This window comes from Rhinoderma darwinii, chromosome 5 (assembly GCF_050947455.1).
Source record: "Rhinoderma darwinii isolate aRhiDar2 chromosome 5, aRhiDar2.hap1, whole genome shotgun sequence".
In the NCBI taxonomy this organism is placed as follows: domain Eukaryota; kingdom Metazoa; phylum Chordata; class Amphibia; order Anura; family Rhinodermatidae; genus Rhinoderma; species Rhinoderma darwinii.
The window spans coordinates 128743711-128771290 of NC_134691.1; the positions used below are offsets into that span (position 1 = coordinate 128743711).

The following is a 27580-nucleotide window of genomic DNA, read 5'->3' on the forward strand; positions in this document are numbered from 1 at the left end:
TACTATCAGCACTCAATGGCAGAACAGTTTTGCGGCTCTGTATTGAAGTGAAGAAAAAAAATATATCAAGAATACACTCATTAAATGTCATTAAGACGAAGAGAAAAGAGAACTTCTGAAACTATAATTATAATACTTGCACATGACAGGACTGTTATACTTGGCCAGGCTTCCCTTTAAAAAATATCCTGGTGGGGATCTACCTTAATTTGAAAAGGCATTACGACATTCCAGCAGAACAATTAAATGTGAAGAATATCTGGGTCTTGGCTGGCTGAAGGGGGAAAAAAAAAGCAAAATTTAGACATGTGATTTTGATTCAAAGGGAAAAAAAAAGTGAAAGCTGCAACCGTTTATTGCCACAAAGGGCAAACACAATTCTAAAATTATACCGGTGTACAGAGCATTGCCGACTGCAGTAAGCAAATGGTGCAGAATAGATCAAATGCAGACTGGTGGCTTCAGAATTACGATATGATATTTAGCCAGCATTGTAATACTAGTACATAAAGCACAGGTCAAAAAGTTATCAAAATATTAACAAGCCAGCTAAATCTAAAGCATACGGGAATCTTTTTGAAATCTACAAAGAGTTAAAATTCTGCAATTGGACTTAAGTTTGTCGGATTCTTTCCTAGTAATTTGGCAATTGTTTGATGTCAGAAAATTATCAGCTTGTTAAGTTACGCAACTGAAACAAAGTATAAGCAGTACACAGCAGAAATTGATTTTGTATCCTTTAAGTCCTTTTTGCAAAAGAGTAGTAAAATCCTGTGGTTTACAGACACAAATAATGTTCTTAAACCCATTCCTCTATACATTTAGATTAGGTTAAAAGTTCTATAGCTGGGTGAAAATACGGAAAAAGATCCAAAACTATGTATACGAGTCTAGTATGATTTTATAATAAAATTTAAAAAATCCACCAAAACTATTTCACAAGGCTTTATTTTACAATTTCAAGGATGTAAAAATGTTTCTAAAAATACAAGTTTATGTATTTAAACTTTTTACATTTTTATTTATTTCATTATAAAGCAAAAAAAAAAAAAAATTCTTTACAGACAAAAAAAAATCATGTACAATAATGATGAAGTAAACAATTTTTGTTATTTTTGATTATTCATTTGACGTACTGGTAAAGTTAATTGGTACCACGCCAATGTGTTTTTTAAAACTCAATGAGCTATTTTTTATTAAGTTAAAACATTTTACAAACACCTAGATACTTTTTTTTAATATAGTGTCCATTAACGACAACACATTTTAGACATTTCCCGGTGGAAAGTACCATTTTCAATGTGATTTATATCATTGTTCTGTTTTTACAGCTTGCTGTTGACAAGGTGAGGTAATTCTACTACAATTTTCCCAATGTTTCTCCCAGTGTACAAATAATCTACAGCTCGGAATACAGACTCCAAACCAGTAAACTTGCCTTCTGGTGATTGTTCCCCATAGTCCACCTCACACACCAGTTTCCCACTTTGGTACATTTTTACCAAAGCCATTAAAGCTTCCTTGTATTCAGACAAATATTGGGTCAAGAAAAAGCCATGAACACTGGCAGATTTGCGTAGTAATACTGCAGGTAAAGCACCCGCATTAACAGGCAACATGCCACTAGATGTCTGATAGCCAGAAATAAAACCAATAATGATAAGGTGACCCTTTGTTGCTAAACAGTTGACTGACATGTCAAACATTTCCCCTCCAATGGACTCATACACAACATCTACTCCCTTTGGAATTTTGTTCTTTATGACGGAAGACACATTTTCAGATTTGTAATTGATTGGAAGATCACAGCCAATTGTTTTTAGGAATCTGGCCTTCTCTTCAGAAGAACATGTCCCAATAACATAGCATTTGGCATTTTTTGCAAGTTGAACAGCAAATTGTCCTGTTCCACCAGCAGCAGCAGTCACCATAACCTTCTTCCCTTCGGACAAGTACCCAAACTCTTTCAGACTGATGTAAGCGGTTGTGCCACTGATAAGCAAAGTCAAAAGCTCTGGTTTTACTAAAGGCACAGGAACAGCGATGTCAGCTGGTACAGTTGTATATTCGGCAAAAGAACCACTTTTAACATAGGCTACAGGTTGACCAACTGTGAAAGTTTTGCTAGCACTGAGCCCTAGGGCTACTACTTCACCAATTCCTTCAAATCCAATATCAAAGGGTGGCTTTACAGATGCATCATATCGGCCAGATGAAAAGTTTATGTCCGAGGCATTGATACCGACGTATCTGGAGACAAAGAAAAAATAAGTGTTAAACTGTTGGTAGAGATCTTCAATACACTATTGTATAATTTCATTGCGGTTATGCATTATATATGCTAGAAGTAAAAAAATGTAATAAAAACAATTAAAAAAAATATCTGCATATAAAATAATGTCTTCACAATTATTTTTCTAATTTTGCAACACTTAACAGAATTCTGGAAGATCATTCATAGATCTTCAATTGCTACTAAAAGTGTGTAAACCATTAAAATAGCTTTATTCACTTACAATGGCCTGCAGTACCGAGCAGTTGTATTTAGTTACATAGTTTGTACGGTTGAAAAAAGACACATGTCCATCAAGTTCAACCAAGGTATGGGAAAGGGGAAGTGGGATGGGAAAGGGGAAGTAAAAAATTTCTACACATAGGAACTAATATTTTTTTGTTCTAGGAAATTATCTAAGCCTTTTTTAAAGCCATCTACTGTCCCTGCTGTGACCAGCTCCTGCGGTAGGCTATTCCATAAATTCACCGTTCTCACAGTAAAGGCTTGTCGCCTCTGCAGGTTGAAACTTTCTTTTTCCAGACGGAGGGAGTGCCCCCTTGTTTTTTGAGGGGGTTTTACATGGAACAGGATTTCACCATATTTTTTGTATGTGCCATTCATATATTTATATAAGTTAATAATGTCCCCCCTTAGTCGTCTTTTCTCAAGGCTAAATAGGTTTAGTTCTTTTAATCTTTCCTCATAACTTAGTTTCTCCATGCCCCTTATTAGCTTCGTTGCTCTTCTTTGTATTTTTTCCAACTCCAGGGCATCCTTTCTATGAACTGGACTGCATATTCTAGATGAGGCCTCACTAATGCTTTGTAAAGTGGTAATATTACATCCCTGTCCCGCGAGTCCATGCCTCTTTTGATACACGATAATATTTTGCTGACCTTTGAAGCAGCTGATTGACACTGCATGCTGTTATTTAGTTTATGATTTACAAGTACATCCAGACCCTTCTCAACAAGTCACTCCCCCAGTGTAGCTCCCCCTAGGACATATGATGCATGCAGGTTGTTCGTACCCAGGTGCATAACTTTACATTTATCTACATTAAACTTCATTTGCCAAGTGGACGCCCAAACACTTAGTTTGTTTAAATCTGCCTGCAATTCACAAACATCTTCCATAGTCTGAACTATATTGCATAGCTTGGTGTCATCTGCAAAAATAGAAATAGTGCTATTAATCCCATCCTCTATATCATTAATAAATAAGTTGAATAATAGTGGTCCCAGCACTGAACCCTGGGGTACACCACTTATAACTGGGGACCATTCAGAGTAGGAATCATTGACCACAACTCTCTGGATACGGTCCTTGAGCCAATTCTCAATCCAATTACAAACTATACTTTCTAAACCTATAGTCCTTAATTTACCCATTAGATGTCTATGAGGGACAGTGTCAATTGCCTTTGCAAAGTCCAAAAACACTATATCCACAGTGGCCCCTCTGTCTAGGCTTCTGCTTACCTCTTCATAAAAACAAAATCAGGTTGGTTTGACAGCTTCTGTCCTTTGTAAAACCATGCTGGCTGTCAATTAATACTATTTATTGTCACATAATTCTGTATATAGTCCCTCAATAGCCCCTCAAACATTTTCCCCACAATTGATGTTAACCTTACTGGTCTATTACCACCCGGCGAAGACCTAGAGCCCTTTTTGAAAATAGGCACCACATTTGCCCTGCGCCAGTCCCTTGGCACTATACCAGTCATGAGAGACTCTCAAAAAATTATGAAGAGGGGGACAGAAATAACTGAACTAAGCTCCTTAAGAACTCTAGGGTGTAACCCATCTGGTCCCGGGGCCTTGTGTACATTTATTTTATTTAATTTAGCTTGCACCATATCTACATACATCCAATTCAGTATATCAACTGATATATTAACAGCACTGGCAGCGGCTACATCAGCTGCTCCTTCTTCTGTTGTATATACAGAGCGGAAAAACACATTTAGTAACTCTGCCTTCTCTTGATCCCCTGTAACCAACTCTCCATTACCACTATCTAAGGGTCCTACAAGTTCAGACCTTGGCTTTTTTGCATTTATATGCTTGAAGAATTTTTTAGGATTTGTTTTACTATCCTTGGCCACCTGCTTTTCATTTTGTATTTTTGCTGATTTTATTATCTATTTACAGATTTTATTAAGCTCTTTATATTTTACAAAGGCTACAGCTGTACCCTCAGATTTTTATTTTTTAAATGCCCTTTTTTTGTCATGTATTGCCCTTTTTACAGAAGGTGTAAGCCATGTGGGGTTTAATTTTAGTCGTTTATACTTGTTACCTGTAGGAATAAGTTTTGCACTATAATTACCCAAAGTAGATTTGAAAATCTCCCATTTATCATTTGTCCCATTATTTAACATTATTTCTTTCCAGTCTATATCCTGAATTGCAGCCCTCATCCTGGGGAAATTGGCCTTCTTAAAATTAAGTGTTTTTGCCCTCCCTGCCTGTGTTTGTTTTTTACAGTATAGGTAAAATATAACTATATTATGATCACTGTTACCAAGGTTTTCACGAACATTGACATTCCCAACAAGCTCTGCATTATTAGAAATGACCAGATCCAACAGAGCTTCACCTCTAGTCGGGTCTTCCACAAACTGGCCCATAAAATTTTCCTGCAACAGGTTGAGGAAATGTCTCCCCTTTGCAGTTGAAGCCGAACCATGACACCAATTACCATCCCGGTAATTAAAATCTCCCATTATCACAACAGTACCCGCCTGTGCAGCCAGCTCCATCTGTTTATATATTTGACCTTCTATCTCTTCAGTTATATTGGGGGGGGGGGGGGGTGGGGGTCTATAAATTACACCAAAAGTAATTTTTTCAGTGTTTACCTCCCTTTGTAATTCCACCCACAAGGTTTCAACCTCCTCACAATCTTCACCCTCTAATGTCTCATTCACACTCACCTTCATATCGCTTCTCACATACATACAGACATACACCACCGCATTTCCTACTTGCCCTGTCTTTCCGAAACAGTGTAAAACCCTGTAGATTTACAGCCCAACCATGTGAAGAGTCCAGCCATGTCTCAGCAACACCAACTATATCTATATCTTCTTCCAGTATCAAGGCCTCCAGCTCCCCCATTTTGCTTGCTAGACTTCTGGCATTTGTGAACATACACTTTAACTTGCCTTTAAATGTTTCACTTTCAGTATCAGAAATGTGATTATTTGACATTTGGGCCTTTTTATTTTCACTGCGGTTTTGTAACAAAAGGATCTCCTTATCTTGTTGCCTAGTCCTCTCCCCACCGTCGGTTTCTCCCCCCACCAATATAGTCTGACCCCTCTCTAACCTAACTACCCCTTTATTTTCTACATTGGCCTCCCTCCTCAGCCCTAGTTTAAACACTCCGCCACCCCAGCTAGAATTCTCTCCCCCAGCACAGCGTCCCCCTTCCATTTAGGTGCAAATCATCTGCAGAATACAGTTTGTACCCCAATGAAAAGTCAGCCCAGTGCTCTAGGATTTGTATTGTTTTTTCAAACTAAAAACAAGGGATATAATTCACCACCCGAGAACTTCTAATAACTGCAAATTTCATTCTAAGTTCAATGTTCTAATCTTAAAGAGAAACCCCTGTGCATTATAGTAATACATACATAAATTAACTCTCCTCCAGAAGAAAACTCTCCCTCTAGTGTTAAATATGGGAAAAAACAAAAAGTAGCCGCACAGTCATATATATATATATATATATAAATAAAACTGTGCGGCTACTATATATGCATGTGTGTGTATGTACATACACAAATACAGTGAAGGAAATAAGTATTTGATCCCTTGCTGATTTTGTAAGTTTGCCCACTGTCAAAGACATGAACAGTCTAGAATTTTTAGGCTAGGTTAATTTTACCAGTGAGAGATAGAGATAGATTATATTAAAAAAACAACAGAAAATCACATAGTCAAAATTATATTTATTTGTATTGTGCACAGAGAAATAAGTATTTGATCCCCTACCAACCATTAGGAGTTCAGCCTCCTCCAGACCAGTTACACGCTCCAAATCAACTTGGTGCCTGCATTAAAGACAGCTGTCTTAAATGGTCACCTGTATAAAAGACTCCTGTCCACAGACTCAATAAATCAGTCTGACTCTAACCTCTACAACATGGGAAAGACCAAAGAGCTTTCTAAGGATGTCAGGGACAAGATCATAGACCTGCACAAGGCTGGAATGGGCTACAAAACCATAAGTAAGACGCTGGGTGAGAAGGAGACAACTGTTGGTGCAATAGTAAGAAAATGGAAGACATACAAAATGACTGTCAATCGACATCGATCTGGGGCTCCATGCAAAATCTCACCTCGTGGGGTATCCTTGATCCTGAGGAAGGGGAGAGCTCAGCCGAAAACTACACGGGGGGAACTTGTTAATGATCTCAAGGCAGCTGCGACCACAGTCACCAAGAAAACCATTGGTAACACATTACGCTGTAATGGATTAAAATCCTGCAGTGCCCGCAAGGTCCCCCTGCTTAAGAAGGCACATGTATAGGCCCGTCTGAAGTTTGCAAATGAAAATCTGGATGATTCTGAGAGTGATTGGGAGAAGGTGCAGTGGTCAGATGAGACTAAAATTGAGCTCTTTGGCGTTAACTTTACTCGCCGTGTTTGGAGGAAGAGAAATGCTGCCTATGACCCAAAGAACCACGTCCCCACTGTCAAGCATGGAGGTGGAAACATTATGTTTTGGGGGTGTTTCTCTGCTAAGGGCACAGGACTACTTCACCGCATCAATGGGAGAATGCATGGAGCCATGTACTGTCAAATCCTGAGTGACAACCTCCTTCCCTCCACCAGGACATTAAAAATGGCTCGTGGCTGGGTCTTCCAGCACGACAATGACCCGAAACATACAGCCAAGGCAACAAAGGAGTGGCTCAAAAAGAAGCACATTAAGGTCATGGAGTGGCCTAGCCAGTCTCCAGACCTTAATCCCATCGAAAACTTATGGAGGGAGCTGAAGATCCGAGTTGCCAAGCGTCAGCCTCGAAATCTTAATGATTTACAGATGATCTGCAAAGAGGAGTGGGCCAAAATTCCATCTAACATGTGTGCGAACCTCATCATCAGCTCCAAAAAACGTCTGACTTCTGTGCTTGCCAACAAGGGTTTTGCCACCAAGTATTAAGTCTTGTTTGCCAAAGGGATCAAATACTTATTTCTCTGTGCACAATGCAAATAAATATATATAATTTTGACAATGTGATTTTCTGTTTTTTTTTTATATATAATCTATCTCTCACTGGTAAAATTAACCTAGCCTAAAAATTCTAGACTGTTCATGTCTTTGACAGTGGGCAAACTTACAAAATCAGCAAGGGATCAAATACTTATTTCCTTCACTGTATATATATACACGCACATAATATGTATTTATACACACACACACACACACACACACACACACACACACACACACACACTGGATATAAAAAGTCTACAAATCCATTGAAAAATACATGGAAATCATTTAGAGGGGAAAAATATAAACAACAACTACAATAATGTGTTTGCATAAGTGTGAAGTGTAAAGTTCAGCTGTTCTATTAGGATTTTCCTGACATTTTCGTAGTTTCACGTGACATCAAAGGGATCTGATTGTTGAAAGGTATCAGTCAGGAGAAGGGTCCCAAAGAATTTCCAAGGCACTAGATATACCATGGAACACAGTGAAGACGGTCATCAAGAAGTGGATTACATTTGGCACAACAGTGACATTACCAAGAACTAGACATCCCTCAAAACTTGGTGAAAAGACAAGATGAAAATTGATCCGGGAGGCTACCAAGAGGCCTACAGCAACATTAAAGGAGCTTCAGGTCTTGCTGGCAGGTGCTGGCTGTGTAGTGCATGTTACAACAATCTCCTATATTCTTCATATGTCTGGCCTGTGGGGTAGGGTGGCAAGATGGAAGCCTTTCTTAACAAAGAAAAACATCCGAGCACGGCTATGTTTTGCAAAAACACACACCTACATCTGCCAAAAGCATGTGGGAAAACGTATTATAGTCTGATGAGACCAATTTTGAACTTTTTGGCCATAATTCCAAAAGGTATGTTTGGCGCAAAGCCAACACTGCACATCACCAAAAGTACACCATACCCACAGTGGAGCATGGTGGAGGCAGCATTATGCTTTAGGCTGTTTTTCTGCAACTGGAACTGGGCTTTAGTCAAAGTGGAGGGAATTATGAACAGTTCCAAATATCAGTCAATATTGGCACAAAGCCTGTAGGCCTCTGCTAAAAATCTGAAGATGAAGAGGAATTTCACCTTTCAGCACGATAACGACCGAAAGCATACCTCCAAATCAACAAAAGAATGGCTTCACCAGAGGATCAAAGTTTTGGAATGGCCCAGCCAGAGCCCATACCTGAATCCCATTGTAAATCTGTGGGGTGACCTGAAGAGGGCTGTACACAGGAGATGCCCTCGCAATCTGACAGATTTGGAGCACTTTTGCAAATTAGAGTGGGCAACAATTGCCAAGTCAAGATGTGCCATGCTGATAGACTTCTACCCAAAAAGACAATGCTGTCAAAGTCAAAGGGTAATTTAACAAAGTATTAGTTTAAAGGTGGGCATATTTATGCAACCACATTATTTTTGTTCTTTATTTTTTCCACCCGAAAAGATTTCAGTTTGTTTTTCAACACAATTGTACACATTGATTTTGTAGCAAGACAGAAACCTGCCATTTTAACGGGTGTGCAGACTTTCTATATCCACTGCATATGCACACTATATATATATATATATATATATATATATATATAAAAATAAACCTAAATATAGGTAACTACCCTGTAAGTCAATGGATGACCTATTAAAAAGCCTCAACATACATGACTAGGAATATCAGTTAAACCAATGACACCTGTAGACAGCCTATAGGTAGCACTAGAGCGACAATTTTCTTCCTTTTTTTTCCCAGGGAGCATTGCCTGTAAGGGTATGTTCACACGGCGGGGGTCCGTAACGGCTGAAATTACGGGGATGTTTCAGCCTGAAAACATCCCCGTAAATTCAGCCGTACCGGCATGTGCAGGCGCTTGAACGCCGCGTCAAATACGGCCGTAATTAGCGCTGCTATTCATTGGAGTCAATGAATAGCGGCTCCAATTACGGCCAAAGAAGTGACAGGTCACTTCTTCTACGCGGGCGTCTATTTACGCGCCGTCATTTGACAGCGGCGCGTAAATATACGCCTCGTGTGAACAGACAAACGTCTGCCCATTGCTTTCAATGGGCAGATGTTTGTCAGCGCTATTGAGGCGCTATTTTCAGACGTAATTCGGGGCAAAAACGCCTGAATTACGTCCGTAAATAGGCCGTGTGAACATACCCTAAGACTCCATAAACCAGCTGGATCTCCACAAGGAGAACCAGTACCTTCTAAGACTAAAAACATACACATTTTTATTTTTTGTAACCTACATGTAAACATGGCTTGAATAGCAAGTGGTTTGTATATTAAGTGGAGTTCCAAAAACCGGATTGATTTACTGTGTTGTGTGTGACAAAGTGGGGGGCCATTGTATGTGATATATGTATTGATTGCTTGCTTGCTACAAAGTTTGCAAAAGTGACATAATTTGTAACTATTTTTCCTTTGCAGTTTCCTGAGTAGCTGAGTAAGGGGGAGGGCTTAGCTGCTACCAGGTGGTATAAATCAGGCCTCACTACTCTGTAGAGCCTGCTCTGTGGCTTGAATTGCAAGTGGTTTGTATATTAACCCCTTAATGACCGGGCCATTTTGCACGTTAATGACCAAGGATTATTTTTTGTTTTTCCACGGTCGCATTCCAAGAGTCGTAACTCTTTTTTTATTCCGTCGACATAGCCGTATAAGGGCTTGTGTTTTCCGGGACGAGTTGTATTTTGTAATTGTACCATTTTTAGATGCTTATAACATATTGATTAACTTTTATTAACTTTATTTTAGGAGAGAATTGAAAATAAGCAGCTATTCCAGCATTAATTTTCACGTTATAAATTTACGCCGTTTACTATGCAGCGTAAATAACATGTTAACTTTATTCTATGGGTCGGCACGATTACAGGGATACCAAATATGTAAAGGTTTTATATGTTTTTTCTACGTTTGCACAATAAAAAGCCTTTTAGAAAAAAATTACTTGTTTTTGCATCGCCGCGTTCCAAGAGCCGTCATTTTTTTATTTTTCCGTCGATGTGGCCGTACGTGGGCTTGATTTTTGCGGGACAATGTGTAGTTTTCATTAGTACTATTTTGGGGTACATAGGACTTATAGATGAACTTTTATTTTATTTTTTATGGGGGAAATGGGAGAAGAGAGAGAATTTTGCCGTTGTTTTTTGCGTTTTCTTTGGACGCCGTTCATCCGGCGGTTTAATTAATGTGTTCATTTTATTGGTCAAGTTGTTACGATCGCGGGGATACCATATATGTGTATGTGTGATTTGTTTTGACCGTTTTATTAAATAAAACCACTTTTTGGGGCAAAACAGTAGTTTCATTTGACTTTGACTGTAATTTTTTTTTATTTTTTTTTTCACAAACTTTATTTAACGGTTTTACTTTTTTTTTTTTAGTCCCACCAGGGGACTTCACTATGCGATGTGCCGATCGCATATATAATGCTTTGGTAATCCAAAAACCGGATTGATTTACTGTGTTGTGTGTGACAAAGTGGGGGGCCATTGTATGTGATATATGTATTGATTGCTTGCTACAAAGTTTGCAAAAGTGACATAATTTGTAACTATTTTTCCTTTGCAGTTTCCTGAGTAGCTGAGTAAGGGGGAGGGCTTAGCTGCTACCAGGTGGTATAAATCAGGCCTCACTACTCTGTAGAGCCTGCTCTGTGGCTTGAATAGCAAGTGGTTTGTATATTAAGTGGAGTTCCAAAAACCAGAGTTCAAAAGAGGAGTTAAAGTCCCAGTAAGTACTCTTCTACTTCTTTATCTTTTTGATTAACACCTGTTCGCTGTTTGTTTTTTTTGTAACTGGGATAATGGACAGCAAGATTGGAGGTTTTCTTCAGTGCACAGTTTGCCATATGTATGCACGACTGGAGCCGGAGTTCCAGGGTGAATATCTCTGTGGCAGATGTGAGCATATTGTTCACCTGGAAGCTCGTATTAGAGATCTGGAGGAGCAGAATGCAACACTGAGGAGGATAGACAATTTTGAACGGAGCTTGCTGCTCACAGAGCATGCAGTTAGTGGGTTACAACTGGAGGGTGAAGACATGGGTGAGCAGGATCAGGTAAGTAGCTGGGTTAATGTAGTTAGGGGCAGTAGAAAGGGGTCAAAGACAAGGAAGGCCGATCCGGTTTCTGACATTCCAGGCAAAATTGCCAAGTTGGGTGATGATGCGAGGGTGTCAGTCTCAGAAATGGCAGCCCTAGTGGATACTGATCTCCCTAACAGCCGGGAGAACAGCCCAGCTAGTAGTCGGCGGGATGGTAATGCAGGTAAGCCAAGACAATTGATAGTCGTAGGGGATTCTATAATCAGGAAGACGGATAGAATTATTTGTCGCCAAGACCACCTCAACCGAATGGTTTGCTGTTTCCCTGGTGCCAGGGTTCGGCATGTGGTGGAACGGGTGGACAAATTGCTGGGAGGGGCTGGTGATGATCCAGTTGTCGTGGTCCATGTCGGTACCAACGACAGAATAAATGGTAGGTGGAGGAGCCTTAAGAATAATTTTAAAGAACTAGGCTACAAGCTGAAGGGAAGGACCTCCAAGGTTGTATTCTCAGGAATACTGCCTGTGCCATGCGCATCACAGGAAAGACAGCGGGAGCTTAGGGAGTTAAATGCATGGCTGAAGTCTTGGTGTAGAGGAGAAGGATTTGGGTTCCTAGAGCACTGGGCTGACTTTTCATTGGGGTACAAACTGTATTCTGCAGATGATTTGCACCTAAATGGAAGGGGGTCTGCTGTGCTGGGGGAGAGAATTCTAGCTGGGGTGGCGGAGTATTTAAACTAGGGCTGAGGAGGGAGGTCAATGTAGAAAAAAAAAGGGGTAGCCAGGTTAGAGAGGGGTCAGACTATATTGGTGGGGGGAGAAACAGAATGTGGGGAGAGGACTAGACAACAAGATAAGGAGATCCTTTCGTTACAAAACATCAGTGTAAATAAAAAGGACCGATTAATGTCAAATCACATTTCTGATAATAAAAGTGAAAAACTGACAGGCAAGTTAAAGTGTATGTTCACAAATGCCAGAAGTCTAGCAAGCAAAATGGGGGAGCTGGAGGCCTTGATACTGGAAGAAAATATAGATATAGTTGGTGTTGCTGAAACATGGCTGGACTCTTCACATGACTGGGCTGTAAATCTACAGGGTTTTACACTTTTTCGTAAAGACAGGACAAATAGGAAAGGTGGTGGTGTATGTCTGTATGTGAGAAGTGATATGAAGGCGAGTGTGAAAGAGACAATAGTGGGTGAAGACTGTGAGGAGGTTGAAACCTTGTGGGTGGAACTAGAAAGGGAGGTAAACACTGAAAAAATTACTTTTGGTGTAATCTATAGACCCCCCAATATAACTGAGGAGATGGAAGTTCAGCTATATAAACAGATGGAGCGGGCTGCACAGGCGGGTACTGTAGTGATAATGGGAGATTTTAATTTCCGGGATATTAATTGGTGTCATGGTTCGGCTTCAACTGCAAAGGGGAGACATTTCCTCAACCTGTTGCAGGAAAATTTTATGGGCCAGTTTGTGGAAGACCCGACTAGAGGTGAAGCTCTGTTGGATCTGGTCATTTCTAATAATGCAGATCTTGTTGGGAATGTCAATGTTCGTGAAAACCTCGGTAACAGTGATCACAATATAGTTACATTTTACCTATACTGTAAAAAACAAACGCAGGCTGGGAGGGCAAAAACATTTAATTTTAAGAAAGCCAATTTCCCCAGGATGAGGGCTGCAATTCAGGATATAGACTGGGAAGAACTAATGTCAAATAATGGAACAAATGATAAATGGGAGATTTTCAAATCTACTTTGAGTTATTATAGTGCAAAATTTATTCCTACAGGTAATAAGTATAAACGACTCAAATTAAACCCCACATGGCTTACACCTTCTGTGAAAGGGGCAATACATGACAAAAAAAGGGCATTTAAAAAATACAAATCTGAGGGTACAGCTGTAGCCTTTGTAAAATATAAAGAGCTTAATAAAATCTGTAAAAATGTAATAAAATTAGCAAAAATACAAAATGAAAGGCAGGTGGCCAAGGATAGTAAAACAAATCCTAAAAAATTCTTCAAGCATATAAATGCAAAAAAGCCAAGGTCTGAACATGTAGGACCCCTAGATAATGGTAATGGGGAGTTGATCACAGGGGATCAAGAGAAGGCAGAGTTACTAAATGGGTTCTTTAGCTCTGTATATACAACAGAAGAAAGAGCAGCTCATGTAGCCGGTGCCAGTGCTGTTAATATATCGGCTGATATACTGAATTGGATGAATGTAGAGATGGTCCAAGCTAAATTAAATAAAACAAATGTGCACAAGGCTCCGGGACCAGATGGGTTACACCCTAGAATTCTTAAAGAGCTTAGTTCAGTTATTTCTGTCCCCCTTTTCATAATATTCAGAGAATCTCTAGTGACTGGTATAGTGCCAAGGGACTGGCGCAGGGCAAATGTGGTGCCTATTTTCAAAAAGGGCTCTAGGTCTTCCCCGGGTAATTATAGACCAGTAAGCTTAACATCCATCGTGGGGAAAATGTTTGAGGGGCTATTGAGGGACTATATACAGGATTATGTGACAATAAATAGCATTATAAGTGACAGCCAGCACGGTTTTACTAAGGACAGAAGTTGTCAAACTAACCTAATCTGTTTTTATGAAGAGGTGAGCAGAAGTCTAGACAGAGGGGCCGCTGTGGATTTAGTGTTTTTGGACTTTGCAAAGGCATTTGACACTGTCCCTCATAGACGCCTAATGGGTAAATTAAGGACTATAGGTTTAGAAAATATAGTTTGTAATTGGATTGAGAATTGGCTCAAGGACCGTATCCAGAGAGTTGTGGTCAATGATTCCTTCTCTGAATGGTCACCGGTTATAAGTGGTGTACCCCAGGGTTCAGTGCTGGGACCACTATTATTCAACTTATTTATTAATGATATAGAGGAAGGGATTAATAGCACTATTTCTATTTTTGCAGATGACACCAAGCTATGTAATATAGTTCAGACTATGGAAGATGTTCATGAATTACAGGCAGATTTAAACCAACTAAGTGTTTGGGCGTCCACTTGGCAAATGAAGTTTAATGTAGATAAATGTAAAGTTATGCATCTGGGTACCAACAACCTGCATGCATCATATGTCCTAGGGGGCGCCACACTGGCGGATTCACTTGTTGAGAAGGATCTGGGTGTACTTGTAAATCATAAACTCAATAACAGCATGCAGTGTCAATCAGCTGCTTCAAAGGCCAGCAGGATATTGTCGTGTATTAAAAGAGGCATGGACTCGCGGGACAGGGATGTAATAATGCCACTTTACAAAGCATTAGTGAGGCATCATCTAGAATATGCAGTTCAGTTCTGGGCTCCAGTTCATAGAAAGGATGCCCTGGAGTTGGAAAAAATACAAAGAAGAGCAACGAAGCTAATAAGGGGCATGGAGAATTTAAGTTATGAGGAAAGATTGAAAGAATTAAACCTATTTAGCCTTGAAAAAAGACGACTAAGGGGGGACATGATTAACTTATATAAATATATTAATGGCACATACAAAAAATATGGTGATATCCTGTTCCTTGTAAAACCCGCTCAAAAAACAAGGGGGCACTCCCTCCGTCTGGAGAAAAAAAGGTTCAAGCTGCAGAGGCGACAAGGCTTCTTTACAGTGAGAACTGTGAATCTATGGAATAGTCTACCGCAGGAGCTGGTCACAGCAGGGACAGTAGATGGCTTTAAAAAAGGGTTAGATAATTTCCTAGAACAAAAAAATATTAGCTCCTATGTGTAGAAATTTTTCCTTCCCTTTTCCTTTCCCTTGGTTGAACTTGATGGACATGTGTCTTTTTTCAGCCGTACTAACTATGTAACTATGTAACTATGTAATTTCTATGAAGGGAACTTCAACTAAAAGCTTACAATTTGTTTAAAAAAAATTGCAGTTCATATGGTTTATTATTGTGTGCCATATATTGCACCATGCTTCTAGGAGGAAATAATGCTTCTAAAGGGAAAATACAGTCAAGAAGATATGTCATCTGGATGAGTAGTCGGAATTATTTTTTTTTACATATTTTAAGATGACAGTCATGGTCGTCCTATCCTATGTCCTATCCTTACCCCTCAAGATGTTTACTCCATTACCCAACGCCCTCTCCTATTTTAACTGACAATATTTGGCATATTCCTTTTTTACCAATAAGGTAGATGCAGCCCAGCTTCTGATCAGTACGTGCATTTATAGTTTTAATATCATACAAGGATCGTTGTCATTGTAGTTATGACATCTTGCTGTAGGTTATATGGTTGTGTCCATGCTAAGAACTTTTTATACGTCACTCCACCGCTGCTGTACAGGAATGAGGTCAAGGGACCGTGTAAACTATTGAAGTATGCAAAAGTGATTGTCATGTTCCATTTTGTCCATTTTATCTTATGATGCAGGATAGACAGTGACCTTGAAGAGATACTACTGGTCAGCAAAAATATTTAGATATGCTGTAGCTTTGAGACATTGATGGTAACGGAGTAATGCAGAGGGGAATGCTTCCTGATACCAATTGCACAGTCTTTACCCTTGACACCAGGAAAAAAATATCTATAGTTTCATGATTTTTCTTAGAGCAAAGGTCATAGATTGTGCACTACTATAATGCACATATATTTGACTAGTTGTGGCCTCTCTGTTTACATGTATAAATCTTGTAATTTTCTGCACAAGCAACCCACTTTGGACCAAAGGAGCTAAGAATATATTATACAAATTCAATGAGTATCAATTTCTGGCCTGGTGGAACTGTAATACCCTCATAAACCATATCTCCCAATGATATGACTCATGATTTGCCCAAATAATTATTATAATTTAGCATGTATTCACATCAGCGTTAGGTTCTGTTGATGGGTTCCGTCAAACCTTTACGTCAGGGGAACCCATCAACGGAAAGGCAAACGGAAACAATAGCTATCCGTTGGCATTACCATTGATTTCAATAGTAATGCTGCCATTGCGTCAATGGTAATGCTGGCGGAAAACTATTGTTTCCGTTTGCCTTTCTGTTGATGGGTTCCCCTGACGGAAAGGTCTGACGGAACCCATCAACGGAACCCAATGCTGATGTGAACAGGCAAGAGTTTTAACAAGTCACTAACTCACTAAACATACACGGTGATTGCGAAGAAATCTTAACAGAAGATGCAAAAACAATCTATAAACATCACATTATGTTGACAAAGCTTTGCTGGAACTACTCCCATAATTCCAGCTTTTCAGAGAATTGTGGATTCGAATATTTGATGTGAAGACATGTATAATGTGTTGTTGTCCCTTTCTCTTAATATTCATCAGTATTAGCTACTTTTAATAAAAAAAATAAAAAAATATTTGACAATGTAAGTTACAACATGCCATGCTAAACGATCACAGTAGTTTTCTAGTGTTATTCCCCCTCCTACTGCGCACAATATGTACAGCTTTCAATCAAATGATCTAACCGTCATAGTCACAGACAATAATACAAAATAAGGGCATGGGAGAGGACATGGGCATGGAGGCTCCACCTATGAAGGCAAAAGCAGTTATGAAAGATGGCTCCCAGTCTTGGGCTAAGTTCGGAAGACACGTATTTGAACTTAGATGGAATGAAGAGAAGTAGTTTTGTTATAGTGACAAAGCTGAGTTTTTGTGATGGAATTAGATTTTTAGGGAAAAAGTATAGTCAGTCCTAATTTCACCGGATTTTGGCACAAGATTGACCTCCCAATAAATTCCTAATCTCTGAATGTATGTTAGCATTCTAAAATTCTACCCTATGAAAATTATCTTATGGCATGTTTCAAAAAGTGAACAAATGATTTGTGACCTACCAAAATTTTAAAGAGCTGGAAAAAGAGCAAAAAAGGAGGACGACGACAAAGCAGGACATTTACATTAGAACATAAAAAAACACATTAATGTAGCATAATGGAACACTAGTTCTGGAGCACCACATATCTGTGACTAGCTAGTTATCAGTGTGTGATGTGTTCAGGAGTTGCAGCTCCTTAATATTTCCTAGAACATCTCTTTTTACTTTCTAATAGATTAAAGTAAATGCTTATGAAGGGTTGTCTTAAGAGAAGACTAGGAATTGCATTGAGGAATGGCAAAATATTTGTTGGATGGGTAGACTATGTGCATAGTTTTACTAGAAAATATATAGGTCCTCTCTTACCCTCTTCTGTCAAGTTCTGATAATGTAGTTCCAGTATGAGAGACCATGTCTCTTCCACCAGAAATTTGCAAGATAGGCTTCTGACATTGTACGGTTTCCCATCTGATCTCCGGACTCTCTCCCACTATCCATAGTAAACTTATTTTTTGAAAATTCTAAACATGGATCGCAACTTTTATAGTATAGTGTGAACCTGGCCTACAACTTTTCCTATAGAATAGAGTCAATGAGTAAAAAATAAATCACTAAAATACAACTATTATTTTGAGAAATACTATTTTTTTTAAATTAAAAATACACTTCCAGAACTCCATAAATATGGTATGTCACATAAATAAAAAAAGAATAAAAATAACATGCCAAAAACAGAACAAAACATTTGCTATTTGAACCTGGCATCATGTGTCTATATGGGAGAAGAGAATGTATCACTGTATAATTTGCCAATAAATTGATTTACCACATTGTATTGAAATACACATTTTCAAGAATTTATAGCTGTAAAAGAATTTCGATTTTATTAGAAGAAGGAAATTGATTTTAAGCGGCCCCTGGAATGTTTATAACCATAGACAATTACCTTCTGTCAACATGCAGCAAATGGCCTTCCACACCGAAAGGAATTCTATAATATTATTTGGGTATGATATCCAACATAATCTTTATTTTAGGTTCTGGCCGCCTATAAACTCTACTTCCAGGAATGTTAAAAATTTAATGGTTTAGAGTGCATAAATACTTTTTATTGTAGGAATCGGAAAAGATTGGCCGAACAGGTTAAGAGGAGGCTACCCCACAGGGCTTATTCACATGACAGAGATAGTTGGCCAAGTGACGGACATTTTTTTTCACGCCCGTCAGACAGCTGCATTAAAATAAACACACGTCTGTGGGGCGATTCACACAGCCGGTTTTTTTTCATGGACCGTGTTAACGGCCTGTAAAGACATAGGATATGTCCTATTTTTGCCCGTTTTCCCGGATCCCTCAATAGACCCAAGTCTATGAGGTATCCGTGAAAAGGAGTCCTGCACGAGTGCAAATTTAGGCCATGGCCAGATGTGGCGTATTTCTGTCGACACTGTCCGCATCAATGCCGCACATAATCTGCGTTGCAGATTCGGTTGCGGCTTTGCCTAAAATGTGCAGTAAATTGATGCCGATTAGTCGTTGCGTATTCAGGTGAAGAGTACTTCCTGCTGTCTTTTAAAACATTTCATCTCAGTCTGGCTACAGACCTCGAAAGACATAGGTCCAGCCAGAACGAAGAAATATCCTGCTTATAAAACCAATACGCAACGCAACACACAACATCTGCGGATTTCAATGCAGAATTGTGAAACTCCATTGAAGTCCATGGAGAAATTCCGCAATAAGTCCGCTACAGCCAGTGTATGCTGTGGACACCAAATTCCGCACCGCAGCCTATGGTCCGCAGCAGAGTTTTCCACCACGAGTGCACGAACCTAACTAAAAAGGTGTGGAAACCAATGGAGAAACTGTCCAATGCGGATTTCCGCAGCGGAATTCCAGAGCAATTCCGCCACGTCTGGCCATGCCCTAACTGTGAAAAACTGTAGTTTTTCACGGCCGATTTGACACTTGTTCGTGTGAACCCTGCCTTAATTAGAAAACCATCAATTTCATCAATACTGTTTTGAGGGGAATTCTTGTGTTTTTTGTTATGAATAATGTTGTAAAAACCATACATTGGAGATTAGAAAAAAAGAAAACATGCAGGAGATTTATCAAAACTGGCATACTGCTACAGGGTAGGTCAGTCAGCAATTGCAATGAAGGGTATGCCATATTCACTAACATGGTGTACACCCGCTTGAGACTACGGTGCAAAATATTGAAACCCTGCATTGTACACCACCACTTTTCAAAAGAGAAAATGGAAGATTTATTTTTATAAATCAGTCTCATCTTTACTTTGAAGCAACATCATGTTTTACCGATACAAAAGGATTGACATTTTTGCTAGTTATACATGATGTCACTGCATCGCTAAACCCAACGAGAAATTGGTTGGTAAAGAAAAAAACAACAGGTTCTGAAATCCACGTCACAAGGTTAGTAAAACTTTACATATAGTTTTAGATAAAGAGTGTGAATGATTTAAATACCAATTAATTATGGGTGAGAGAGAAAAAAAAAACCCTGGATCCTGCTAGAATGTCAGTTATGTAAACTACATCTAAAAAGGATTTTATTCATTGTAAAAACATTGCATAGGAAAGCAAATAGTAAGGAAAATGGACAAAAGCAGCACTGGCACTTTGCAACATTACAGAAAGAAATATTATTCTAAAAATAAATATTTGATTCAATGTTTGCACTCAAAGGCTTTCTTTCATTTATATATATATATATATATATATATATATATATATATGCATTTATTTTAAAAGTTGGTTAATACACAGGGTCCCAATGTTCCATAAAAAAACATTCATAAGATAGTTATATACATGACATACATACTATGCTACATAATGTGAATATATTAAAAAAAATATTATATTAACCCTTGATTGTCTTCTGCAAAAATAGTCAGTTGTCAGTATTCTAAGCTGGACTTGTACTCTATATACACACACACACACACACACACACACACACACACACCAGACACGCCCGGGACTGAATGACCAGAGGGAACACTCCCATTTCCACACAGCCTCTTTGAAAAAAAAAAAGGAGGAAGGAGGGGGGGGGGGTGAGAGCCAGAGGAGGAAGAAGAGGTAGGGGCACAGCAGATTAACCCGCACAGTGTTTGAAGTGTCAGCAAACAAGCTGCAGGCACCTCCAACTGTAAAAGGGGTTAATTGCTGGGAAATAATAATAAATCACAGCCTGGTATACCCACCTTTTGTTTGCACCTTCCTCAACACTGATAGGTCACTTTGTGGTCACTAAAACAAAGATCCATTTAATATCTGGGATTTACACAGCTAAAACAGGAAAAAAGTGTGTCGTAAAAGAACCGAGTGAATATTTGTCAATAAGCTAATCTCTAAAACACAAATGTGAGCAATAAAATTAGGAGAGCAATAGAGAAAAGGGAGGATTCTAAAGGTACATAACAAACACTTTTACTAGATCTGGGCAGCACAACACAACTTCTACAAGAAATTCTCCATAATACATTGCTGTCAGAATATGTTCTATTCTTCGTGTCTAAACAAACTAGATCTGAATCAAAACGAATATATGTACATTTGGAAGGGAGGGCGACGGTTTACTACATATAACATACAAATAGATGTACTGAGGCCAGAAACGATCAAGACCTGTCTACATCATATGAAAGTTTTATGCAAGAAATTACTCTCCTTCATGGGTCAAAAGCATAGTGTTAACATGGGCAAAATGATGCTCATTGAGATCAGACAGGAATAACTTCAGGTAGCGATCAGCAGGTCATGTTCTTGTGGTTGCCCTCAGGTATTTGAAGGTTTAGTTTTAACCTAAGTAACTGTCACAAACTCCCAACTCTCTCTATAGTTTAAAGAGGTTACACCATATCTAACACAATGCAGAAATAAAATGATAAATACAACCAGTCCTTACAGTCAGAATAAAATCTATATGGTGCCAGCTAACCCTCTCCAGAAGTATAGGAGGAATATTCCTATTAGTGCAGTCATTTTTTATTAAATGTATGACCTATAGGTATTAGAATACCTCTCGGTGGTATACTTTTACATTAAAAAAATACAATATATCTTTTCATTTCTCCTCTTAATACTCACTATCCTGCTGAATAAATACCAAGATATAGAAGCTTTCATGTATTCTGCATTTGTGTAATATTGGTTGTGTATATTTAAAATGTGAAAATTTTAACTGTAAGCTGCAATAAAGCTCAAATGTATCTGAGAACTTTTCGGTCTGTTAAATATATGTGTTTGGAAAACATTAACTTTATATTTGTAAACATTCTTAAAATTGCTGAAAATATTTCTAAAAGTGGTGCAATTTAAAAAAATATATATAAATTGGTTGGTACCAGTAATCCGTGCATAGCAATATGTGCATATTTAATTAAAATTGCTAGCACATCTTCAAGCAAAAACAGTCCCTATAAGAAACAGTTATTAAACTGCGTGATCACTTATTCGGAAGCTCTGGTTTTTATCATGAAAGTGTTTTTATGGCAATTATATTGTGAACAGCCAAGGAGCCGACTGCATTATTTGTCAATCAGAATTACTTATATATGTCTATATAAACATCTATCTGCAGTAGATTTGTTTAAACACCCGTAGACAGTCATTCAACAATGTGATACTGAATATATACGTCGTGTCCCAGTAGTTACTTGCTTATAGAATAAGCAGCTCAGACAAAACAGATCTTAGTACAAATATACCTAGTAAATTCAAAAAATTAAGAAAAGGGTAAAAAATAGACAGGACAGAGAAAGAAATAATCAAGGATGCATATTTATATAAAAATGTGTCTGCATCTGAAATATTACTTTTATAAAAAAAAAAAATTGGTAAATATAAAACTTGAAATTTTTAGCAAAAATAATGTATATTTATTTGCAATACCGATAAAAATATTATTAGGCACAGTATGCATTATGATTTATTTAAAAACAAAAATATACAAATATTAAAATGCCAGAAACATGAAAAGCGATAAGAAGAATAAAACAAGTGATATGCTCTTGTTTTTAAAGGTGCTGAGGTTAGTTTAGGTTCACTGGGATATTTACATTTATGGTAGCTATTTGGCTGCTGCCGACTTACTATATTGCAAAAAATGGCGATAAAACTGGGTGATCCGAAGTCATATAGAAAAGGGGGTCAAGCTTGCCACACCCTCATTCATTTTTTTGTGGGTGAGGGCTGCATAAACATATGAAATATATATACACACACACACACACACACACACACACACACACACACACACACACAGAACACATCTCATACATAATTTTTGCTCCTTTAAAGATGTCAATTGTAGATAAGCGGAGATATGTTGTAAAATCACAAATGAGAATTCAACTAGAAGTGAAAAGTCGACACCGAAATCGAAGGGTTAATTGTGAGGACAGTCTATAGGTGTTTTGGGTTTTATTTGGGGGGGGGGGGGGGTGCAGGGTGGTTTCCTATGGGTCTGAAACCTATGACCTCTTTGAGCCCATACAATTATTACATAGTTTCAGATGGTGAATGGGTGAAGTTATTCCCATTTGATGTGGACAAAAGAAAATGAATAATAAGAGACACGTATTCACTATTCATTGTTGACATGATCATATATCATATTTTTATTATTTTTCTAATACATATGTTCAATGTTCAGGAAGATAAAAACAACAACCACTAGATGTGTTCTTTTCCAGAATTCATACATGTTATATGAGTAGAGGAAAAATAAATAAAAAAAAAACATTGTGTGTGATTTCAAAAATCTAGCTAGCAAGGACTTAACTTTTTTAATTAGAAAAAAAAATACATATTTAATATTACATAGCTTAATAAATAAGCAAAAGAAAGTCCAGTACTTTGAAAAAACAAAACAACTAACTCCACTCATATTAATAATACAAACATAAAACATTGAAATGCCATTCTGTCCTGTGCCCTGGTCACTTCTGCCTGTAGGGTGTAGAACCCAGGAGTAAGGATGGCGATGATCAGGGTGATAGAGATGGGGACAACAGGGACAGAAGACATGAGGCTGGGGACTGCATGGAGTGATCTCCCTTCCTGGTGATTCAGTGCTTCCTAAAGGTTAGTGACGTACAAATACCCTGAGAGGGATCACTCACTGGATGAGCACATCTCACTCTCCTTGATGCTGGGAGGGGCTTTACACCCTTCTCAGTCCAGTTGCGTTATATGTCCTGAGCTACCAACCTGCACCTCCCCCTCCTCCCCCTCAATATACTACTCCTGCAAGCCAGGTAAGAAAAGTGCCTTGTCAATTGGCAGCTTATAGCTTTCCAGAACTGTCAGAGCATGCGCCTGTACAAGCCGGATCCTGGCAGGGTGCTGAAAAGAAGGATGGTCAAATTAAATGAACAGTCGCCAGATGGCAGCTCATCTACTTATTTTGGGATCACAGGTAGGAATAGAGTGACGCTGGCCAGTGTAGGATGTATGTGAACTTTTATACTGCATGTATATCTACTGTACAGATCTGCAGAATAGTGAATGGACACAAGTGCTCTGCTGCAGTGTAAACATGAGCAGTAGGATGGACTACTGTCTCCATGATGGGGGTTGTAGTATAACCTGCTGTTTAGGAAAGGCAGAATTGCATCACATAATATAAACTTTAATAAGTTGTGATGGAAGTTTTGTGATAGAATCTAGATGCTGCCAGTGCATATATCTGCGGATGGGGGCGTGCCAGCTTAACTCCTGCAGAGTGGCAATGAGACAGTAGCCATTTTTACACTGGCACACTATGTCCACTGGTATAGGTGAAATACAGTAATAAGTTGCTTACCGGTTCCTGATGAGGAGTTCTCCATCCCCTGGAACTGGCACTGGCTCATTGGGCATTAAAGTAACAGCTTTTCTGAAGTCTGGGCTCAGCTGAGTAACCACCAGCTTCTTCATAGAGCTGGGGATAGAGGAACCTTGAAAATCCACAAAGTGGTGGGAGTAAGACATGTCCACAATAGGCCGAGCAGTGCAGATCAGTGGCTGCCACGTTCTTCTGCACTGCCAGCCGTGACCCAGCAACCCCAGCCCTGCTCGGACACGCAGCAAGCTCATGTCTATTGCTGCACTTTGTACCAGGCCGGGCCACGTCCTGCTGCTGCTGCCGCTCACTCAGCACACACAGGCCGGCTTACACACCCAGGCTGCTGCAGCACAGGCTAGGGGAAGCACTATGCAATAGAAACAAATAATTAGGCGGGTCTCTCAATGCAAAACTGACACAGCCTTGCTGCTGCCTGCGTCCCTCCCACCCCTTTCTCTCCCAAACCTTCAGGAAGGAAAGTCGAGATCAAAACAAGCTGCAGATAGAAAAGCAGCCAAATCCCCTGGAGCTGATCTTTCCGTGCACCGTCACTAAAATGAAACAGGAAGAAAGTTGAGCTGAGGCTCCGAGCCTCCCACTACCTCTCCGCAGCAGCACAGCCTCTGCTCACCATGCACACGGGGAACTTACAGCTGGCCTTAGTACGCAGCCTTAATCGCACTTCCTTTACTAATCTGAACAGGCAGTTGTTTATTTCCTCTAAATCACTGAAGAGCAAATGCCGCAAAGCCACGACAATCGCGTGAGCGCAGGTTACTAGCAGCGATAGTGTACCTATTAACCCATGGCGTGTAGGAAACAATGACAACAATGGAGCCTCACACAGTCTCTGTTTGAGGGAGAATCAAGCAATTTGTTTATTAGGACATTGCCTTTCATCTCCTAGCATAATGCCACCTAGGGAGCAGTGGTCATGAAGGAGTTAAGTATCTGTGGGTTACTGAAGTGCTCAGTAAAGTTTGGAGGATACGTTTTTTTTGGTGATTCTCTACACTGTGCCCAGGAGTAATTGTCTGCCCCCTGGTGAGTCCCTCCTCTTCCCATGTGAAATGTTCACTTCCCTCACTAGGTGATACAAACCAACCCTGAGAAGCCTTTCATGTCTGAGGTGGAAACCTCTACATCAAAGGGGCCCATTCCTAGAAGAATGCTGCACGTGTCTGAGTGGGGCAGGCCGGGCGGGCGTGTATGCCCAGTGTCCTCTCCTTACACCTCATAGGTGCACAGGGCAAAGCTGCACTGGTGGGTTAACCCTTCCCTTCCTGCTTTCCACTATACAGCCCCATGTGCCCTGCTCTATCTTCAATGTGACTATGTTAACTCTATCATGACTGCAGTGCTATACAAGAAAGCCATTTTACTGCTAGGACACCGAATAATAAGTGACTGTGGATTACTGTCGACACTTTACGTTTCATGAACTAGCCGAAATAAGTTCCGTCAAGCAATGAACAATTAGGCAGAAATACCAATAGCTAATTGCTTCCCTTTAACTCTTCGCATACATGTCGCACCTAACCTGACACTATTGGACTGATTGAAACTGTATTATAAAATAGGTTTTAGGCCTTATTCACACAGTGCACTTTTTGCAGCCACAACCAAGCGAAAAAAAAAAAAAAAGACGCTTTCCTATTTACTTTCCCCTTTCTTTACAATCCAGTCCGGTTGAAAAATTTCATAAAAATAGTACACCGAGGCTGCAATGTGTGAATAAGGTCTTGTCAAAGAGTATATGTCAAACTTCCGCACATGTTTTTTTACGTGTTTTTCCTGTACAGCCGAAAACTGCATTGCAATACCATGGCAGTTTACGGTAAAAGAAAGAAGAAGAAGGGGCCTCTGTGCTCTGAAAGCTGCATATAGAACTTTTATGGTTAGCCAATAAAGGTATCATACCTATTATACTTTTGTCTTTTTTGACACAAAAGTATTTAACATTTCATATTGTCTCTGGCTAACACGGTACTAAACAATTTTTTACTGTACTTCGTGAAGTCCTATAGGAAAGCCTGCGGGAAAAACGCCTTACCCAAGGCATGATGCGTTTGCAAAAAATGCTAGTGACCTGAAAATTGCCTCAAAAAAGCAATAAACCCAAATACATTTGTATGTAGTGCTTTGTATATTATATTATAGACTTTAATGTAACATCTGGCCGCACTAAAAAAAATAAATGAAAAAAACGCAGCAAAACGCTGTGTGTGTGCATCCAGCCTGAAGCCAGGACCAAACACACACAGTTATTGATGCAGATTTTTTGAGTCAAACTCAGGAGTGGACACAAATGAAAGAAGCTACAGCAGTCTATATATATATATATATATATATATATATATATATATATATATATATATATATATACACACCTTTCCATCCTTTTGGATCCACTTCTGGCTTTGACTGAAAAACTAAGCCAAAAACTGCATCAAGACTGAGTGTGCTCCTGGCCTTACGCTGAGATCACACATGCAGTTTTTGTTGCAGATTTTCGATCCAAACACAGCAAAAGAGAGGAGACATGTCAGTCTTTCCTTTTATAATCTTCCTTCTCTTTGGATCCACTTCTGTGGTTTACTGCCACAAAAACAGCATGTGCGATTCCAGCCTCAAAGTGCATTCACACACAGCAGATTTTTTTGCAGAAATTTTTACAACTAAAAATCAGTTCCATTCATCTGAATGGGGGCTTGCAAAAAATCCATTAGTTGGCTTCAGAAACAACCACATTCAGATGCAAGAAAATCTGTCGAACTGGTGAATCCACCGTTAGGCTATGTTCAGATGTGTCAGATTTGTTGCAAAATTTACTGCAACTGTTTCATAGAGCTGAATGGGCTTTGCAAAAATCCACGCACATGCTGCAGAAATAACCTCAGTCCGATGTATACTACTTCCAGTAGCAGAAATTTCTGCGACAAATCTGCAGTGTCTGAATGTATCCTTGAAGTGCTAAGGACTCTAAAATAATATATTTCTAGTGTCATCTCCTATAAGAAAAATCTAAAATCTGAATCGCTTTAATACCTTATATAAAGAATATGACATGCCTGATGCTATTATAATGTTACCGTACATAAAATCTAATAAACAATGAAGAATTTATATATGGAATATTAAATATTTACATATGTGGGTTATTTATTGATATTTAATATTAAAGTAAGATGTAAAGAAAATAATATTTCTAAATAAGGTATAAATATTTACAATCCTATTCCATAACGGGGTACAATAGAAGAAAAAGCACTTATATAGGGGTACAGCTATGTTAAGACCCCCCCATTAGAATGTGAGACATTACTGCTGTTTAATGAATGAGCGGGGG

At 39.0% G+C, this 27580-nt stretch overlaps 2 protein-coding genes across 5 annotated transcripts in view; one reads left to right on the top strand and one right to left on the bottom strand.

Annotated features, from left to right (window-relative positions):
• Positions 1-1081: 1081 nt before the first annotated feature.
• On the bottom strand, positions 1082-24896 carry PTGR3 (prostaglandin reductase 3). Its single transcript, XM_075826502.1, has 2 exons — positions 24211-24896; positions 1082-2250 (listed from the first exon to the last, which is right to left on the bottom strand). Exons 1-2 carry the CDS (start codon positions 24480-24482, stop codon positions 1326-1328), a joined length of 1197 nt encoding a protein of 398 aa, XP_075682617.1. The 5' UTR covers positions 24483-24896; the 3' UTR covers positions 1082-1325.
• Positions 23590-27580, top strand: part of TSHZ1 (teashirt zinc finger homeobox 1) — an 84254-nt gene continuing 80263 nt past the window's right edge. For 2 of the 4 annotated variants that reach the window (XM_075826497.1, XM_075826501.1), the window contains exon 1: positions 23750-23823. The gene's annotated coding sequence lies outside the window, so the exon portion shown is untranslated. Of the gene's footprint in view, positions 23663-23749; positions 23824-24578; positions 25276-27580 lie in introns of those variants that run through there. The other 2 variants (XM_075826500.1, XM_075826498.1) reach the window with 2 other exon arrangements.

Excerpts from the sequence above, each read along its gene's own strand:
- PTGR3 (XM_075826502.1), bottom strand. The coding sequence starts at position 24,482 with ATGAGCTTGCTGCGTGTCCGAGCAGGGCTGGGGTTGCTGGGTCACGGC. Across the intron at positions 2,251-24,210 it reads GAACTCCTCATCAGGAACCG|ATACGTCGGTATCAATGCCT; the intron begins GTAAGCAACTTA and ends CTTTGTCTCCAG.